Genomic DNA, 20,322 nt, shown 5'->3' on the forward strand with positions numbered 1-20,322 from the left:
GTGAGTTCATTTCTTTGCTCTGCTACCAAGAATTTAGCTGGAGCTCTTCCCACATTCTGGCCAATGTTTTGATCTTTGCAAGCTCCAAACCATGCCCAGGAACGCCTTGGGATAGTTGGGCAGGTCAGAGCCATAGTGACAAGGAGCAATCCCAAGCACAAATACAGGCTGGGCGGAGAATGTATTGAGAGCAGCCCTGAGGAGAAGGACTTGGGGTGATGGTTGATGAGAAGCTCACCATGAGCCGGCAATGTGCGCTTGCAGCCCAGAAGGCGAATCTTATCCTGGGCTGCATCCCCAGCAGCGTGGCCAGCAGGTCGAGGGAGGGGATTCTGCCCCTCTGCTCCGCTCTCGTGAGACCCCCCCTGCAGTGCTGCGTCCAGCTCTGGGGCCCCCAACATAAGAAGGACATGGAGCTGTTGGAGCGAGTCCAGAGGAGGCCACGGAGATGCTCAGAGGGCTGGAGCACCTCTGCTATGGAGACAGGCTGAGAGAGTTGGGGCTGTTCAGCCTGGAGAAGAGAAGGCTCCGGGGAGACCTCGTAGCAGCCTTCCAGTACCTGGAGGGGCTACAGGAAAGCTGGAGAGGGGCTTTTGACAAGGGCATGGAGTGACAGGATGAGGGGGAATGGTTTTAAACTGAAAGAGGGGAGATGATTGAGATGAGATATTAGGAAGAAATTCTTTCCTGTGAGGGTGGTGAGACACTGGCCCAGGTTGCCCAGAGAAGCTGTGGCTGCCCCCTCCTGGCAGTGTTCAAGGCCAGGTTGGATGGGGCTTGGAGCAACCTGGTCTAGTGGAAGGTGTCCCTGCCTGTGGCAGGGGGGTTGGAACTAGATGATTTTTAAGGTCCCTTCCCACCCAAACCATTCTATTCTATTCTATGATTCTATGAAGTCATGTCCTCACTGCAAGGCTCTAGCAAGAGGGCTTTTTGTGTGGATGGTTTGCGTGAAGGTTGTTCACTGCTAACGCACGGTGTATATTTGTGGTTGTCACTTGTAGGGACCCCAGGTCAGAGTTGAGGGGTGAGGGATGGGTGCTGCACAAACATGGACTGGGCTTGAGAAAGGGATATAAAAGTAAGGACAATGCCAATGATTCAGCAGAAAAAAATGGCTTTACTTCCTTGTCAGGATGGTTTATTTAACCAAACAATATTGAGTCTATGAAAGACTTCAGACATGCTGAAATGCATGCAATGGTGACAAAGCGAAAAATAAAACCACTTAATTTGGGTCATATACGGAAGAGTGTGAAAGCTCCAAATGAGTTAATCTGCAATCAAAGTTTTATGCTTAGATGGGTTGTCCCCTGGCACTGAGCTTTCCACCCCAAAGTGTACCAGCAAGAGTAAACAATTAGCCTGTGCCAACAGAAACCATATTGGATTTGTAAAAGAAGTTCAATTGGAGGGAATCAAGGGTCTTGAAAAGCTTATTGGGAGGGCAGACCTCATTGCAGTGTCTGTCGTGTGTAACTCCTCTAACCCCCAAGACAACTGAGCGTGGAGTCTGTCCCTAAAACCTTGGTTTTCTCTTCTGTAGTGTGTAGCAAAGACAATATTACTTTGATGTGTAAAGCTTTACAGTCTGCTGCGTCAGTGCTTGCCCTCCACAGCCCAGAGAAAGCTCCTCCGCTCCCAGTTACAATTCCTGCTGTGCACACCGTGCAAGGGAAGGAGTCACGATGCTGCACGCTTTGGATTTGGAACAATACGGGTTCAAGGTGTTGGAAAAGGCCACCCCTGGTTAAATCGCTTCTAGTATTAAACTGTAACACTTTAGAAACTGTTTTCCCATCCTTGTTCCTCTAAACACAGCCAGATACGGCTCTGAGGAAGCCTTGTAAGGAAAACTGAAGAAACTCAGCGGCACCCATAGATACATCATTCACTTCAGAGAAACGCAAAGGAACGCTGAGGTTATAAGTACAAAGCAACGACACAGCTAACACCATCCATTGCAAAGGACAGCAGGTTTTGAAGGAGAAAGGGGAACGTGAAAGTTCAGGATTTTTTTGAAGAATTAATACACGCAGCATTTGCTGGTGACGCTGCTGCCACGTCTTCTGGTGGGTATGCCTGTGTGCTCCCCAGAGGAGAGCAGGCCAGCTTCAAAGCGGCAAAGTCTCTCAGTGGTACAACATCTGCACGTAACGAGGTCATGGTCGCTATTGCGTTTGCTGCCTTTGCTGGCCAGTGGCCAAGTTATTCCCACAAGTCACTGCATATGCAGAAATACCCTGTGTCAGGCAGGACACACCGATGCAAACGCAGTGAAGCTGGGCAGAATGGGGAGTGTTTTGATGGGGACCAAAGCAAGGCTGCAATGAACCCCTCACACCACCACCTGACAGCTTGGGTGTGCTCAGAAGAGGCTTTCTGCACAAGCCTCTTTTAGCCCTGCTTGTGGGTAAAGCCATACAACTAAATGCTCCATGCGCCAGTGTCCTGGCCATAGGGAACATCTTTCCCAGAGATGCCCAGGCACCAAGTCACAGCTTGATTTCTTCAACAGTTGTTTCTGTATGTTTCTTTAGCACATTTTTAACATAATTGATGCAGATACAGTCAGACAGGTGAGGGGTTACTGTAAGATCCTATGTGATGGGTAAGTCTGTTGTCTAGGTCTAGAGGCATCCTGGCCTCTATTAAGAACAGTGCAGCCACCCGGTCTAGGGAAGTGATCGTCCCTCTGTACTCGGCACTGGTGAGGCCACACCTTGAATACTGTGTCCAGTTCTGGGCCCTGCACTTCAAGAAAGGTGTTGAGCTGTTGGAGAGAGTCCAGAGGAGGGCGACCAAGCTGGTGAAGGGTCTGGAGGGTCTGACCTACGAGGAACGGCTGAGGGAGCTGGGGGTGTTTAGCCTGGAGAAGAGGAGGCTCAGAGGTGACCTTAGTGCAGTCTACAACTACCTGAAGGGAGGTCGTAGTGAAGTGGGAGTCGGCCTCTTCTCCCAGGCAACTAGTGATAGGACAAGAGGACACAGCCTCAAGCTTTGCCAGGGGAGGTTCAGGCTGGACATTAGGAAGCATTTCTTCTCAGCAAGGGTCATTAGACACTGATTGGAAGGGGCAGCCCAGGGAGGTGGTGGAGTCACCACTTAGTGCCATGGTCTAGTTGACATGGTGGTGTCAGGGCTATGGTTGGATTTGATGATCCCAGACGTCTCTTCCAACCTGATTGATTCTGTGATTCTGTGATTCTGTAATGGGAGACTTCAAATACATGTCCCAAAACACAAGTTTTATGGTGTTGTAAAACCTTGAAACCTTTGAGGAGCTTGGTCAGCTCTGGAGACGTGACAGTGCATGTGCCCATGGAGAGCTGGTGAACCCCCATGGAACCACACAGCTTGTTGAGCAGTGGAGTGGGCTCTAAGAGAGCAGGAGCCAGGCTGCCCAGGTGGAGTGGCATACAGAGGGTCAACTTGTGCTCCAGGTAGAACAGGGACTCGTTCTCAAAGCTAAGCAAACTATGGCCTCTTGCAGGGGTAGGGTGTGCAACTTGTCAGTTACTGGAAAACCCCATTGCTGTTACCCTCCCCATACACACCTTGTGCTACAGGGTCGAGCTGCAAGGCTGCTTTCACGGAGGCTGTCTCTGCTTGTCTCTTGTGGCATGGGCAGGAAAGAGTTTCCTCACAGAGTATGAAAAGCCCTGCTTAAAATCTCCTCTGTGGTACCCCTGTCACACACGTAACACACACCACCTTCCTTTGCAGCCTCTTGTTGCTCTGCAGCCAGAAGAGCCCTCCTCTAGCCCCATGCTTAATCTCGGGTCAGGCCCACGGGGATGGTGGAGGACTTGGCCGGGTAAGCGACATGCCAAGCCTAGCTGCCGACAGATGCTAGCAGAGTCCCACCACTCCAGCCTCGTGTCTGGCACTTGGCAAAGACATAAGATCACAGGACAAGTCAGGTTGGGAGGGAGCTCAGGAGGTCTCTAGACCAACCTTCTGCTCAAAGCAAGGTCAGCTGTCGGCTCAGGCCGGGTTGCTCAGGGCTTTATCTAGTTGGACCTCTATATCCAAAGCCTGAAGATACATTGCTGTCTAACATCAGCCCCAAGAAAGTGCTTCACTTTTCCCTATTTTCTCTTCATAACTGGTTGTTGAATTCTTTTGGATTGGAGGCAGGTGGGAAACCCACCAGTCACTCAGACCTTGCTGTGGAGGTCACTGGGGGATGACCAGCGCAGTAACATCTGAAAGCGTGAGTGGTTATCCCATCCTGGGGCAGGGGCAGAAGTCAGTGCCCAACATTTGCACGCGTGGAGTCTTTCTGACCTCAAGGAAGGATTTGCAAAGCTGCTTGGGGCTGGTAGCTAGTCCCATTCAGAAATGGCTACAGAAATCTCTCCTGGCTATTCCAGGAGGTTTGTAGCCAAGAGACAACATACTGTCAAGTTACTGTTGGTCAGCTGAGCCATGTTAGGTCTGTATTTCTGTTCTTACCTTGTGGCAATGCACGTAATGTGGATTAATTTGCTCAGTTATGCTAAATCGCGTTCACAGAGAGCAGTTACCCCAGCTCAGCTGATGCACAGCAACCTGGCAGGACTATGTGGTACCAAACACTAAGTGCAGAAGGGGAGAGGGAGACAATTCATGTCTGTCGCTGCATCCACGTCACTGTGCAATCATGAGGCCATACTTGGAGCACAGCAGGCCCCTTTTCTTTTCCCGTTCGGTGAGGAAATTCCTCAGTTTGGTGGTGGGGAAGGTAACCAGTGCTTGCTGCCTGTTGTCCAAACCTGTCTCCTGGAGCCACGGGCTCTGAAGGCACTCTGAGGCTGACGGCCTTCCCCTGGAACAGACAAAGGTGAGAAGATCAGTCTGGGATCATGCTGGCTGAGGAGGGTCCTTGCAAATGGAGAGAAAGAAGGGGCAATAGCCAGGATCTGCTCCCAACTGTGCTGTTGGGAGAGCAGACATCATCTTACCAGGGGTTTGCACACAGCGTGCTCTGGAGGAAGGACACCGCTCCCCCGGAGAGCCCCGCGTAGCACCGCGTGAGCTTCACTTTTCCTTTCCTGGTTGTTCTCAGAAACTCGCAGGCTACGTCGGAGCTGACGGGGTAGTTGGCACTCAACCTGCCGCAAAAGAAGAGGATTGATCAGCGTGAAAGACATCGCTCAAGATGCTCCTTCTCCCAGGAATTCCCACCCAGCAGTGAGAGGAGGGTCACGACGATGCACAGAAACATCACATGGGAAAAGAAAATCCCAAAGGCCACTGTTCTTCTGTGGGTTTCATGACTTTGGCTGCTTTTCCACTTGGTGTGATTTGAATTTTCTTGTTAAAGTTGGGGCTTTTCAAATGAGGCTGAGTGAGAACCACCAGCAGCTGCTGTGTTGTAAAACAGCCCCACTATACTTGGAGACATTGCTAGGACTGGGCATCCTTGCACGGTGCAGCCAGGTCCATACTCTCCATCACACAGATTTCAGGGGCATTGCCAAGGAGAGGGGGCACAACTGAGGTTAACTCTGAGTCAATGCATCACCCCTGGTTGATGACTATGAAATTGCACTTTTAAAGCTGCTCGTAGGGCAGGGAAAGACAGACTGACTTACATGACAAAGACTGTGATTCCGATGGACCAGATATCAGTCTGTGGAAGGGCTCCTTGCTCTGTCAGCAGTTCTGGAGCTAGAAAAGCAAACTGGTGTCAGCCAAGCTCCCATCCAATGCAGAGACCAGCACAAAAACAGTGGGTACCTTTATGCTTTGCTACCTTCCCAAGAGTGAAGAAGCAAAAGCTTCTAGTACAGGGAGCTGATTGAGGTAAGACACCCTCATGGGTGATAATTGCGATGAAACCTTGAGAACATCAGGCCAAACTGGCAGTAATACTATAGCCCCTGAGCTCTGGACGTGTGGATGCCCGTCAGAGCACTGTGGGCTGTGACCTCTGGCTCTGTCCTCTGTGGTCTGCAAGCGGGATGGTTGTCACCATTAGCCGGTCCAGCAAACTCAGAGTGTTACTGGAGGGCATCACCTGGGAGACTTTGCTTGTTGGGGCCAACTGCTGCCTTGGCCAATAGCTCTGTCAGTCTTTCTGTTTACCACAGATTGCACACAAAGCCAAGGTTGCTGTGACCGAACTCTGTACTCACCCATGGTTTCAACATAGTCCATGCACTTGTCCATGGTAATAACTTTGTCTTGCGTGTAGAACTGTGCGTTGCCAAAATCCAGGAGTTTCAGCAGGTTGGGCTCAGTGATGATCATGTTTTCAGACCTGAGATCCAAGTGCAGGACGTTGTGTGCATGGAGGTACTCAGTGGCGCTGAGGATCTGCCACAGGTAATCTCGGACCTCCACCTCTGAGTACGACGTCCTGGTAGAAGGAAGGGAATAGAAACCAGAGGTGTCCTATCTGCATGCCCATGAACACCATTCTACACCCACTATCATCCTCTCCTGGATGTCTAATCCCATGAGGCCCTTTAGAGTCAAAAAGAAACAACTCTCTTCATTTTACAAATTTATTGTATATGGAGAGGCTGGTCCAGACTGTGAGTTGGGTTTACAGAAGTTCAGGAGGTTGTAGAGCTGCATGCCAGAGAAAGCAGTGGTTGTACAGAAATCAAAATGCAGATTTGATGAGCACCATTCCCTTTCCTTTAATTAGCAAATTTCAGCAGATCCATTTTCTGCCATTGTGAGAAACAACATGGAGGAGAAATGAGGCTTCCTGAGCCACAATAATCATCATGTTATGGGAGAGGGGGTTTCATAACAACTACTGTAAACTGCTTTCAACATCTCAGCTGGGTGGCCCTGAATTGTCCCCTACCCCAACCTCCTGGGAACTTAAGTAGTTCTTTATGTCACAAGAGGTTACAGAAGAAATGCATCACAAATCCCATGTGCAATGACAGCACACTGGAACAGGAGGAGAGAGATGATCCAGTTTGTCAGGGGAAAGCAGTAGGTGTTTTGCTCCCCACACCAGCCCTGACTGGAAAACCCTTCCCTCCACTTGTTATTACCGTAACGCCAAAGAGTGGAGTAGCTCTGGTCCCACGCACATCTCCTGGATCAACACTAAGTGCCGAGGGCTGATGTAGGCTCCCTTCAGCTGAGCTATGTTTGTGTGATGAAGCTTCCTCAGGACTTGGTACTCCAGGAGCACAGTCTGCTTGTCCTCTTGCCAGTAAGGGATAATTTTAGCAGCTAAAGTCTTGCCGCTTACCTTCTCCCTGCACTGTCGGACGATGCTGAAACGCCCCCTGGTACAACGGAACACAAAGGCAAGTTAAGCTTCTCTGCTACTCCTGGAAGAGCCAGGAGCTTCTGTTCTTTAAAACCCCCAGGATCCCATGCTGTGTTTTTCATCCATGCCTGATGTGGAGTTATTGCATCTGTTGCCACAGTTTCCACATTCTCTTATGTCTCTAAATTGTACAGTCACTTTAAATTGCAGGAGTGAGAGCTTAACTCCTTTGGAGAGAGAGAAGGTGGCTCATCCTGGCTCGAGCAAGGGAACTACTCCCTGTTGGCAACAGAAGTTGGTGCCTATCTTCTAGGCAGAGAAAGTTGAATCCCAACCCCATATCTGAAACTGGTAGCTGCAAAGGCTGATGGAGCAAGGAGAGGAGCCTTTGTTAGTCCTGGGCTCACCTTATGATATGCTAAGGGGCTGTCCTGCTGCCCAGCACGTTGTGCTCAGAAATGTTTTGCTCTCCCAGAAAAATCACAGAGTCACAGAATAGTTGAGGGTTGGAAGGGACCTCTGCAGATCATCCAGCCCAACCCCTGACAAAGCAGGGTAACCCAGAGCACATTGCACAGGGTCGTGTCCAGGCACATCTGGAATATCTCCGGAGAAGGAGACTCCCCACCCTCCCTGGGCAGCCTGTGCCAGTGCTCTGCTGCCCTCACAGTAAAGAAGTTTTTCCTCATATTCAGATGGAACTGCCCATGTCTCAGCTTGTGCCTGTTGCCCCTTGTCCTGTCACTGGGCACCACTGAGAAGAGTCTGGCCCCATCCCCTTGACACCCACCCCTAAGGTATTTGTAAGTTTTGATAAGATCCCCCCTCAGTCTGCTCTTCTCCAGCTGAACAGCCCCAGCTCTCTCAGCCTCTCCTCGGAGCAGAGATGCTCCAGCCCTCTGATCATCTCCATACCCCTCCACTGGACTCTCTCCAGTAGTTCCTTGTCTTTCTTGAACTGGGGGGCCCAGAAATGGACACAGTTACTCCAGATGTGGCCTCACCAGGGCCGTGTAGAGGGGCAGGAGAACCTCCCTCGACCTGCTGGCCACACTCTTCCTCATGCACCCCAGGACACCATTGGCCTTCCTGGACCCAAGGGCACATTGTTGGCTCATGGGGAACTTGTTGCCCACCAGAACTCCCAGGTCTTTCTCTGCAGAGCTGCTTTCCAGCAGGTCAGCCCCCAGCCTGTACTGGTGCATCCACACCTGAATCCTACCAAACTAAGATGAAGATCACTCAGCCAATGATCTCAGATCTATGTGTATTGCTGTGGAGGCGTTTTCAACAACACCCTTACACTAGGTAAGCAGTGCATTTATAAAAGTGACTTTTCCAAGCTCTAGCCACGTGCAGCGTTTCCCTCTGGCTGGTGAGTGCTCAGTTGGATTCATTACCTTTTGATCTCTGTCTGGAAGGCGTAAGTCTGGTAGGTTGGGAAGGGCTCAGATGGTGTGATTATTTCACTCTCTTCTTCAGTAGCAGCTGATGGGATGTCCTTCATTGCAGCACGAAGCTCTGCAGAGAAAAAGCGACAGGGATTACATTGCAAAACACCTCTGTCTGGAAACTGGAGCCTCTCTGAGCCACGCTCTGCTATCTATGAACAACGACAAAGGTGGCAGCAGAATTTTCTCCAGACAAGTCTGTAAGTTGTCTCCCAGATGTGGCACCCAATGCTATTTCAATGCAACAGGTTCTGGACTGTCCACCCAGTAATTCCATGGTGTGACCACTCCAGCTTATGAGGTGGATTGTATGTTGTGTGCTATATCATCAAACATCTCAGCTACTGGTTCTCATCTTCTCCTGTAACAAGTCATCAGGGCATGGTAAGACACTGACAAAGAATTAGAAACTTCTTTTAGTTGGATATTTCAGGGCAGCAGCTGAAACTTGTTGCTCTGGTTCTGGCATGTGGTTGTATCTGAGTGCTCCCTGGAATATTAAAACATCCCTTTACACATTAAAACATCTGCTTGGAAATGTTGGGCTCATTGAGATACGTTAATAAATCCTGGGACAAGGGAAAGAAGAGGACTTAGGGTGAGTTAAAAATATCTCTGTGAACTGATTTTTGCAGAATAATCCTCTCCACTGGGAGGAAATTCCAGTTAGAGCATCCTTCCACTTCTTGGCAGGAAGATACTTCCTTTGCTACAGGATATATTTGCTGTGGGGTTATCAATTTCTTAATTTTAAAAACATATGAATAGTACAAAGTATTCAAACAGGTGAAAAAAAAAAAAGTAAATTGAGCTTTCTTTACTTCAGAGACAAAATACAGCTGAAAAATGCACCACAGTAGGGCGATAATTCCCAGTAGCAACTACCAGAACACATAAATTAACTACTGAACTTAGGACTGAGTCCATAACAAAGAGCAGGTCCAGGGCTTTAACCTGTGGCAGATCTATACCAATCAATCAATGCCTCCTGTGACATATTCGTTGTCCCAGACCTGTTTCCTCATGATCTGACATCAAAAACTGAGTGTGTCTTCAGTGGGTAACCTACAAATTCCAGATTTTGATTTTATTATTATATTTTGATATATATTTATGTATTATTTATATTTACATATTGTTATTATTTTATTATTTATTTGTTATATATTTACACGTATTCCTCTAACTGTGTCCGGAATTAAAAAATAATTTACTTTTAAATAAGAAGCCAAAGAGAAGGAAGCCCTAAACCACCCTGAGCCAAGTGGAACTGGTCTTGATTCACTTGCTCTTGACTTCTGGACCCACATCCAAAAAGGTGCAATTGTTTCAATGCAGGAAAAACACAACGCTTTCTTGGCACTTAATCTTACCCATTTGATCTTTCCCAGTGATTTTCACCTTGGCAGATGGGTCGCTGTAAGGGCCCATTCCTGCTTTACTGGTGCAGGCTGTCCTGAAGGAGTAGATAAACCCCTTGGAGAGGTTTTTGGCATAGTAGCAGCAGTCAGCGATGTCAGAAGCAAGAGTCGTCCACTCCCCATCTTGACCAAGGAAAGACAGAAAAGATATTAGGACTCATTTAAGATGGTCACACCAGGGGTTTTGTGGGTTTTTTGGGTCTTGGGGTATTGTTGGTGGGGTTTTTTTCATCAACTTTACTTATGTGCTGGGAATATAGAGAAACAGTGGAACTTCATGGAGAGAAGGAAAAACTGACTTGCTATGGCCAACTTTTGTGCATGGTGCTGCTCGCCATACATATGCCAAACTCATCTTTCCTGAAATCAGCTGGTTTATATCTAATCAGTCCAAGGTGTGGCAATATCGATTCAGAGGAATAGTGACATTTTCCTGTATCATTTCTGTTTATCTAATTCATTCCACCAATCTCTAATGCAAATATACATCAAGAACTCCAAACAAAAGCCTAGCAAAACCACCGTTTTTATCCCTTTGGCCCTGCCTTGAATCCAATTGAAACCATGAGGTGCAGGATTTGGAGAGAACTATCCACTACCACTCTCATAGCAAACCCAGTGCTTGAAACTTGGGAAGGTTTACTCAGCTTTTATGAAATTCAGATGATTTATCAGGGAACTGAAAATGCAGGTATTTTTTGTAGGTGTTCTGTAGTTATGTAGGTATGTTGTAGGCCCCTTACTACAAGAAAGACATTGAGGTGCTGGAGCAAGTCCAGAGAAGGGCAACGAAGCTGGTGAAGGGTCTGGAGCACAAGTGTGATGAGGAGTGGCTGAGGGACCTGGGGGTGTTTAGCCTGGAGAAAAGGAGGTTGAGGGGAGACCTTATTGCTCTCTACAACTGCCTGAAAGGAGGGTGTAGCGAGGTGGGGGTCGGTCTTTTCTCCCAGGTAACAAGCGATAGGATGAGAGGAAACAGCCTCAAGTTGTGCCAGGGGAGGTTTAGATTTGATACCAGGAACAATTTCTTCACCGAAAGGGTTGTCAAGCATTGGAACGGGCTGCCCAGGGCAGTGGTGGAGTCCCCATCCCTGGAGGTATTTAAAAGACGTGTAGATGTGGTGCTGAGGGCCATGGGTTAGTGGTGGGCTTGGCAGTGCTGGGTTAACGGTTGGACTTGATGACCTTAAGGGTCCTTTCCAACCAAAATGATTCTGTGTTTCTATTCTATGATTCTATTCTGGACTCATCATTCACGGGACTAAGGCGTGAAGTAGAAAATCACCAGCAAACACTTAATGGTCATTCATTTCACATGATGCTGTGTCCCATACTTTGCCATTGCTGCTGTCCTCAAGGCTGAACTCAACTCCCTGAGAGTGCCTGAGATTAAACCCATCCTTTCATTCAAATAAACACTGGTAGAGAGCCTCAAACCATAGAACAAGCAATAATTCGCCACTCAAAACAATGACTTTTCAGGCTACTGGTTGAATTAGGGTGTGTGTACTGGTAAGAAGGAACACATACAGCTTAGAAACAGAGAAAAGTGTCTGCAGAAGCAGTTTGCAAAAGCATACTGTTGAATAATGGATGAAACAAGGAATTTTTTTCTGATTATCTTAATCCTCCTGTGTTCAGGAAAGCAGGAATTTGCATGTTCCTGCCAAATGCACAGAATGCAGTGGAAGATTGTAGATGCTGTTTCCTCTTTTTCTTCCTAATTGGGACAACTTGCATTTGTATCCTCCCCAAAGCCTCGTCTACAGTTGTGTCAAAAGGAATAACCATAAAGAAAGCTGCGTTGAAGGAAAAGTGACTGACACCTGCTCCAGAGTGAAAAGGCAGAAAGCTGCTGCCCATGCTCCTAATCCAGAAAGGAGTGCATGTATGTTTGGAGAGTTCAAAGAAGGAACATAGAACAGCTGAATCCAAAGGGCTGTGTATACGTGACTGCTGTAGAAATTACTATCAGATGTAGCATTCATAATAATAACAGCAAAAGCAGTCCCAAGAGAGAGGGAACAGGCTTGGGGATTTGATTCAAAGTTCGTGGAATTAAACAGGAAAACATCCACTGACTTCGTCATGCTCTGGACCAAGCCTTGGAAAAGAACATCAAAGGGATGATGCAGTTTTGCCAAACTTCTGTCATCTTGTCCTGGCTTTTGCCCTAAGCTTCCTGAATACAATGGGAAAAGAAAGCATGGCTGTTTAGCGTAGGATGAATTGCCTTTTTGATAGACTATCTTTCTTCTGCTGATCGCTGTTGTTGGACATTATTAGTGTATAATTTGTCAGAACTGGATTACTCAGGACTGTGTGTCTGGCACCAGCCATGCATATTCTTCTGTAGCTGTTCACTTTTTGGTCACAGCTTCCACGCGACCTAGTTTGATTCACACTTTAGCAAAGCTTTTGTATGAGCATGCATATTCCAGGCTGATTTAGCCAGCACAACATCTAACTTTGAGACGGCTAAATGATGGCTGTATGAATTTCATTCCTAACTCTAAACTAGGGAGCTAAAATCAGGCTGTTTCTGAATAAAAACACAACACCCAGCTGGTGAAGAGATCATACAAATCGAGATGTTCCCTGCAAGGCGTAAGGGCAGCATTCCACTTTACCTTCGCTCTTACACTGGACAGTGTAATGGACGGGGATGTTGGTTTCCACAGGTTTCCAGACCACCTGCACTCCATCCTCGTAGACCTCCACGATGTCAGGGGGTGGAGGGCTGGGAGGAACCTCTGTCGAGAGGAAGCACAAAAACCAGTGACTCTTAGCAACAGCACTGCTGTGATACATACCTCTACACCCAGCATTTCTCAGTTACAGATATTCTTTTTATAGCTATATAAATGTGTATGTTTTTTTTATATATATGTGCACATATATCTAGTGGAACAGCAATTCAACTGTGCCTAATTTAAACTCAGTATTAAGATTCTGAAGTCTGGTTCTACAACCACATGGTTACTGGAGTGGCTCTGAATCCAGGAGAGAGACTAAAGAGTGAAGAAGAGGGAACGAACCCTGCACAATGTGCCACGGTACCAGACAGCAAGGGCTGTGGCTGTGGACTAGAGCAGGTGAGGGAGAGATTGTCCTCTGAACCTATCTGCAGAAATCATAGAATCATAGAATGGTTTGAGTTGGAAGGGACCTTAAAGGTCATCTAGTTCCAACCCCCCTTCCACAGGCAGGGACACCTTCGACCAGCCCAGGTTGCTCCAAGCCCCATCCAACCTGGTCTTGAACACTGCCAGGGAGGGGGCAGCCACAGCTTCTCTGGGCAACCTGGGCCAGTGTCTCACCACCCTCACAGGAAAGAATTTCTTCCTAACATCTAATCTAAATCTCCCCTCTTTCAGTTTAAAATCTCACCTCACAGGTATTTACAGGTCACATTTTTGGTTAGAAGTTCTTGCAATACCTACTTCTGTAGCTGCTACTTCTCTTACCTGCTTTTCTTATGATGCAAGAGGTGGATGCTGAGCCCAGGGAGTTTGTGGCCACACAGGTGTAAATACCAAAATCATCAGCGCTAACAGAGAGAATAGTTAACAGCTGGAAGTTTTTGAGTGTGGCTGAGATGAGGATCCGGCTGCTGCTGTGGACAGGTATCCCATCTGAAAAGCAGAAGATAGGAGAGATAAGTACCCTGCAAATTTATACCAAGGTGTCTAAAACCCTCTCTGCACCCCAGTCCCAGAGGCTAGGGACTCCCTAGAGGGATGCCAATGTCACCTCTGAACCAGTCGATGTGGAGGGAGGAGTGAGCTGCTGTCCGGCACGACAGTGTCACGCACTGTCCGACGGCAGCAGCCTGATCGATGAGCTCCTCGGTGAACGAAGGTGCTGCAAAGAAGAGGAAAAGCAGTGATTCAGGGTGGCCTGGAGGGCTATGTGGAAAATCAGTGCACACTGGACATCAGAATGCATTTTTAGTTGGTTCAAGAACGTTTTGTTCATGCTCTGGCCTTGCTTTGACCACCACCTGAGAATCCCAGGTGCAGGAGCCCCATTCAGCCCCATGGACGCAGTGTGACTGCTCATGCATGATAATCCTGATGGATCTTGGAAGGTCCATGTGGAACATCTGCATTGCCCAGCCCTGCTCATCCTCTCTCAGAGGAGAGAGCAAGCATGTCACAGCAAGGGTTTTCTTCTGGCCTATTTAAATGCGGGGGCAAAACTAAATGATCACCTCTCAAGGATGAGGGGATCAGATCAAGACGACATAAGAAGAGAGAAGAAGAGATAAAAGATGGATATGGATGGAGAAAAAAAAAACATAGTGCATCAAATCTGCTGCTGTCTCCATGGGAAAGAGGGAGCTCAGGTTTTCTTCTGTGTTTCTCCAGGGCTTCTTCTCCATAGTGCCCAGGAGCTGCCAGCCTCACCCACCTGTCCTTCCCAGTGCTCAGCTGGGCTCTGCTGAATACTGGGGCATAACCTGAGCTCAGAAATTGCTCCTGCTAGATTCAAAGGGAAACTTGCCTGGGCAAAAGCAAGTTCACAGCTTTGCTGCCATGCTGTTTGGGGCTGCCCCACCATTTCTCGTTTCACAGCTCTGAGTGTCTGTCCCTTACACATGCATGCAGGACTGGAGCGTAGGAATTCACAGTTTCCTGCTTCTGCCATCCCACCCTTGGATACTCCATTCCTTCTCTTTCTAGTTTACAAATAGACTTTATTCCTCTGCAGTGGCTTCCTATAATGGCTCCAATTTGCAAGCAATGCCAAGACAAGACAGTTTTAGCAAGGACAGTAGTTTTGAATTTAACAGGGGAGGCTGGTTCATATTGCGTGAGTTGGTCCAGGTCATCTCAAGACAATCATTGCAGATCCATCCTTAGAAACCACCCTCAATCAGTCTTATTCCTTAGTGATACTTCATGATAAAACTAACTGATGACTTATGCAATAGCAATACAGAATCACAGAATCACAGAATCAGCCAGGTTGGAAGAGACCTCTGGGATCATCGAGTCCAACCATTGCCCTGACAATACCTTTCTCCTTTGGCATGAGGCTTGATAACTTGAATGAAGAGAGTCCCGATTTCCTCTTCAGAGATCCTTCAGCCCCTGCTAACAGCTCTTTTTCTACTGCCTCACTTCCCAGCTCACCAAACTCTGTTTCAAAGAAAGCATGAGAAGTCATTCAAGGCCACCTTTCTGCCCGTGGCATCCATTTACAGCAGACAGTTCTGCTGTTCGCACATAAATAGCTCAGCAGTCACAGGCTTCCTTATTAATGAGCCTTCAGTCACCAGGTAAGGCTGTGACAGCTATTAGAAACAGAATGATGTCCTGGAAGAACAGGGCATATCTAGGGATGGCAGAGAAGAAAGGATTCTGCTGTCTGGTGTCATCAACTTAGCCAGGATTACTTAACCAACTTCTCCCAGGCAGTTTAGCTTTAAAGATTTGCCATGGTCAGAGGATAAATGCAGAAGAAACTGCCACAAGGAAAGCATTGCCCAGCCCTGATCTGCTTTTGTGCACACTCAGACAGAGGAATTTAAGACACTTCCATCAGAAGATTAACCCTGCTGACTCTGCACTGAAGTGAGCCAGTAACAGGGAGCTAGTGGTGAAGACAGCTAATTTCATGACTTGCTACCACCAGTTTTGCAATGACTGTCTAACCACGGCCTCAGATGCTGGAGAAAAAGGAAAAGGCAGATTTAGCAGAGCTCAGTTATAGCAGCAAATCTGTGAAGGCACAGAGTAAAATATTTACCTTCCTCTGCCTCTGGCTCAGGAGAAGTCTTTCCTTTCAGGATTCTTGAAATATGGGCAACAGAAGCTTTTACTTTCTTCTTCAGACTCTGCTCCACTGACTGCTCCACTGAATGAGACCTTGCATATGGCTTAAAGAGTCCTGGCTTGTTGTAGAAGGAGCTTTTTTGCTTACCACTTGAGTCCTTTTGGGGGCCATACATTTCCTTATGTCTCTCTAACCCTTTCCCCATGGCTAATAAGTTAGTTGCCTTTGAGTCCTCGGATATTTCCAAATGGTTCTTCCTGTTCTTGTCCTCTGCCTCTTCTCTGATGCACAGTCTTTTATCCTTATGCAAATGTCCTGCAGGAGGTGACCTTGCCCTTTCACCAAAAGGTATAAACCATCTACCAGTTGGTTTGGGTGGAGGCTTCCTATAGTTCAGAAATTCAAATGGAAAATAGACAATGTCATACAAGTCAGAGAAATTCAAATAGGCAGGTTCCACCTCTGATATGTCAAATTTTGGAGTTCCACTGCCGAGACTGGGTGTTTCGTCCGACAGGTCTTTAATTTTCACTAAGGAAACTTCTGGGTGTTTACCGATGTCCTTGCTCACTGACACTTGACTGGGTCTTTTTCCAGTGTCCAAGCTATCTGTTGAGGAAACGCTCACTTGGCTAGAAGTGGGGCTCTCAACCGCTAAGTCCTCCAGATGCTCACATTCATGAGGAATCGTCTGTGCTCCCTGCCCTTCCAGTACCACTGACTCCTCACTCACGGCAAGGTAGGGTTCTGCAAGGTCATCCAGCTCAGAGACTTCTCCTCTTTTACGCCCTTGTACAGAAGGGAAGGAGGTGTCCGTGGGTGCTTGGCTACTTGGGCCTTTGCAGGACATCTCTGTGGGAGGAGAGGTGTGCTTTCTGCATTCCTCCTCACCAGAAACTGACTCTGCCCAAACATTCATCTCTTCAGAGAGGGAAACCATCTCATCCACTAGGCCTTCCAGCACAGCAGACTCCTCATCACTGTAAAAAGAAGACCTGTGATGTGAGGGCTCCTGACTTTGATCCCTGTGGAGTGATGGTGGGACAGTTTTTCCAGCATCACAGCTTCCACTTTCTAAGGCAACACCTCTGCCTTCACCATAAACCTTTGGATGTTCCTCATATTCTAGCTCATAGACTGAATCTGGAGCAACATCTTGATGTGTAGCAGTTAAGACATCTGGAGGTCCACCCTCCAGAGCAGCAGAAACTGTGCCACTGGAATAGGCAGCCCCGTGTTGCTCATACACCTGACGTCCAGCCTTGGGGAAAGGAGCAGGCATAGTCTGTCCAGCTGCTCGGCTTCCACTTGCTGTCGCAACAGATCTCACTTCACTGCGAAGTGATGCCTTTGGATGTTCTTGCTGTCCACTCTCACAGACCGAAGGGAGGCCAGTATTTGGAGAGGACACAGTTCTAGCTGGGTGTCTGCTCCCCAGAACAGCAGGCCCCGTGCCACTGCCTTCAGAAACCTTCTGGGGTTCAGCTCCCTTGATTTCAGCCTCATGGGCCAAACTGGGAACAACCTCTGTGACAGCTGAGCTTTCACTCCTCAGAGCAGCAAGCCTCTCCTTGCTATGAGCTGGCCGTTCCCTTTCAGCCTGCCGTGCTCCATCGGAGACTGAAGTTGGCATTGATTTTGGTGGTGGGACTTTTTGAACAAGATGCTCTCCCCTCAGGACAGCTGATGATGTGTCCATGTGAACAGGAGCCCTCTTGTGCGCTTGGCTTTCACCATCATGGGCTGACAGTGGAGTGATTCCTGTAATACCTGGTCCTTCATCCTCCAGGACAGCAGATCTCACCTCTTTATATGTCTTCAGCTTCTGATGAGCACCTTCATCAGCTGTGTGCAGAGCAGTTAGGGTACCTGGCTGCTGTTTGCCCACCAAGACAGTGGTTGCTGGAACACTCTGATCAGGAAGTTCCTGACTTTTTTCTTTACGTGCTGGAAGTGAATCGGTTTCTGCTCTTGGACCTGTTAAAGCAGCAGAGCTTTCAAGCTCCATGAGATCGGATTTGGCAACACTACGAGCCGAAGTCTTCTCATGTGAATGTTTCTGCCTTTTGTCTTTCCAAGGTGGAACTGGGGCTGTCCTTTTGATAAGCAAGCTTCCGCCTTTGAGATCCGGGTAGATGTCAGCTCTGTGAGCAGACTCCTGGGGCAGATACACGCCTCCCTTACTTGTAGACGCTGACTTGGAGGTGGTTTCTGACTGCTTAAGAGTTGGAATGGACTGTTTGTCCTCCTGAAAAGCAGTGTCAGAGGCACTGCCAGGGGAAGATTTACCCTCCATGCTTTCATGTTTTTGAGCTGATGACGCAGTTACATCTGAGCACTGGGCAGTAAGAATGGGGCTTTTGCCTTCCAAATCTTCAACGTCCTCCTCAATGTAAGCAGCTCTTGACTTCTTCAGTAAATGTTTCTTGTTCTCGCTCCTATGAGGTGACACTGGAAGTCTCTCTGGCTGTTGCACAAAAACAGCCGGGCACCCATTACCCTCACATTGTGTGGAAGGAGGGAGCTGCTGTTCTGAACAATCCTTGCTGGCTCTCCTAAAGTCTTCTTGCTTCGAAGTGTCTACAGGATGTCCCTTAACAGGCCCTTCAGAAATGTCACAGTGCTCACTGCCTTCATGGCAACTTTCCTGTGCCAATATATCACAGTCTTCTTCCAAAATATCTTGTTCCCTCACTGATCTTGAGGCTCTCAGCCTGTAGTCATCCAGGGAATGGCTTCGGCTAGCTCCAGCAATGGCAGGATGTGGTGGTTTCCTTGCAGTGTCAAATGAAGCTGATTTGGTCAAGGAACCAAGTAGACTTTCCCTGTGGTCATCGTCAGGCTTTCCTTCTTCTTCTTCCAGTTCGAACTGCTCTAGAAGGGGTTCACGGAGACCACTGAGGGGCACCTTCGAATATCCAGCTTTCCGGAAAGTCCTTCTGGCTCTGTCCAGGTGCCTTCTGAACTCCCTGCCTGGTGAGGAAGGTCCCCTTGCAGGTAGCTCATCTGCTTGCCTGTAGAAAGTGCTTTTAATGACACTCTGTCTAGGAACACAGACAGGTGGCTTTTCCGTCCCATCCCCAGCCTTTTCAATTCTGTCCTTATCAGGTAAAAACGTGTCTGCTTTTTCTTTCTGACGTAGATGCAATGTGCTTTCTGTGGAGGTCCTCACTGATGAAGGCTCAGCAGCATCACTTCTTTGGGACTGCTCTGCTCTTTCATCTTGAAGTCTGGGATAAAGCCCCTCCTCTTTCTCCTTTAAGATACTTGCCATGAGCTCTTTGCTCTCTGTCGGTGATTTATCCCCCACCTCAGCTTTCATTGAAGCATACTTCCTCCTCATGGGTTTTACTGGAGGAACTGATATTTTGGAGTGCTTCTCTTCACTGGCATGTTTTAGAGGCTCCTGATGGCTTGATGTATCAAATATGGACAAGTGCAGTTCGGGTGTAGAGCCAAAGTGCCTCTTCTTGGGGAAATGTGAATTCTCATTGTCTGAAGAGGAGCCACTGGTACTGGACGAAGTGCTTTCTTCAATAAGATGTCGGGAGATGGCCAGGGAGGTGTTGTCGTGAGTCCTTTCTAGGATTTCTGGGATAGATCGCATTACCAGGATGGATTTATAGCACATCAGAGACCGCTGAAGAGCAAAACAAAATACAGCACAATCAGATGGGAACATGGTGGGGTATGGTGAAGCAAGCATATCAAAATGAGCTTCTGAACTCTTAAATACCACATGTACTAGTTTATTAACACATTGCCACCCTTTTGTACATATCGTCAATCCAGGCCTCATTTGCTCTCCAAGTCTTCCTCTTCCCTCATTCACAGAGGTGAAACCATATTGACTTCAAGGGACATACTTGCTGTTGTGAATGGGGAAACAGGACCTCGCCTGAGATTTTCAAGGACAGTCTGGCCACTCAAAGCAGATGGAAAAGGAGTTTTTAATGGAAGACATCAAATGAGAGCCGAGCTGGAGTAAATGGCCTCAAATCTGTCGACTGCAGCACAACCTACAGTGACTTAGGCCTACTCTAGGAGGTAGGATTCATCTGCTCTAACTTCTGCCATGTGAGACATCTCAGTTGAAGTTGAGCAGCTGGCCTCCCCTTACAGCCAACAGAGAGAAACAGGCATCTTCAGAAGGCAATCAGTCTGATTATTTTAGAGAACTTCAGGAAAAGAGGAATCTTCTTGGGACCTGTCTATAATTCAGTACCAATTGCAAAACCAGCTGAGGGTACCTAACTTAGACACAACCATGTGTCTTACAGGCACTGGCATTAGATTAGATGATTTCCAGGCAACAAAACCTAGATAATTTATTTCTGCCACATCCATCGACCACTCTCTCCTGGGCTTGTTCCCCATTCCTAACCAAGCTGAGATCTCTGCTGTGCTTGCTGTCCTAGCCTGATAGACTTTAAAAAATGCAAAT

General features: G+C 47.8%; 1 protein-coding gene across 20 annotated transcripts in view; it reads right to left on the minus strand.

Moving 5' to 3' along the window:
- Window positions 1-1,100: 1,100 nt before the first annotated feature.
- The window catches only part of OBSCN (obscurin, cytoskeletal calmodulin and titin-interacting RhoGEF), a 200,480-nt gene continuing 181,258 nt past the window's right edge, over window positions 1,101-20,322 (minus strand). For all 20 annotated transcript variants that reach the window (XM_068405371.1, XM_068405372.1, XM_068405382.1 and 17 more), the window contains 12 exons: window positions 15,852-19,518; window positions 15,119-15,241; window positions 13,851-13,961; window positions 13,565-13,732; window positions 12,728-12,850; window positions 10,050-10,220; window positions 8,626-8,746; window positions 7,002-7,241; window positions 6,123-6,346; window positions 5,580-5,655; window positions 4,947-5,096; window positions 1,101-4,810 (listed from right to left, as the gene is read on the minus strand). In XM_068405371.1, coding sequence (XP_068261472.1) covers window positions 4,633-4,810; window positions 4,947-5,096; window positions 5,580-5,655; window positions 6,123-6,346; window positions 7,002-7,241; window positions 8,626-8,746; window positions 10,050-10,220; window positions 12,728-12,850; window positions 13,565-13,732; window positions 13,851-13,961; window positions 15,119-15,241; window positions 15,852-19,518 — 5,352 coding nt within the window. In that variant the 3' untranslated portion in view covers window positions 1,101-4,632. The remainder of the gene's footprint in view (window positions 4,811-4,946; window positions 5,097-5,579; window positions 5,656-6,122; window positions 6,347-7,001; window positions 7,242-8,625; window positions 8,747-10,049; window positions 10,221-12,727; window positions 12,851-13,564; window positions 13,733-13,850; window positions 13,962-15,118; window positions 15,242-15,851; window positions 19,519-20,322) is intronic.

This window comes from Nyctibius grandis, chromosome 7 (genome assembly GCF_013368605.1).
Source record: "Nyctibius grandis isolate bNycGra1 chromosome 7, bNycGra1.pri, whole genome shotgun sequence".
Classification (NCBI taxonomy): Eukaryota; Metazoa; Chordata; class Aves; order Nyctibiiformes; family Nyctibiidae; genus Nyctibius; species Nyctibius grandis.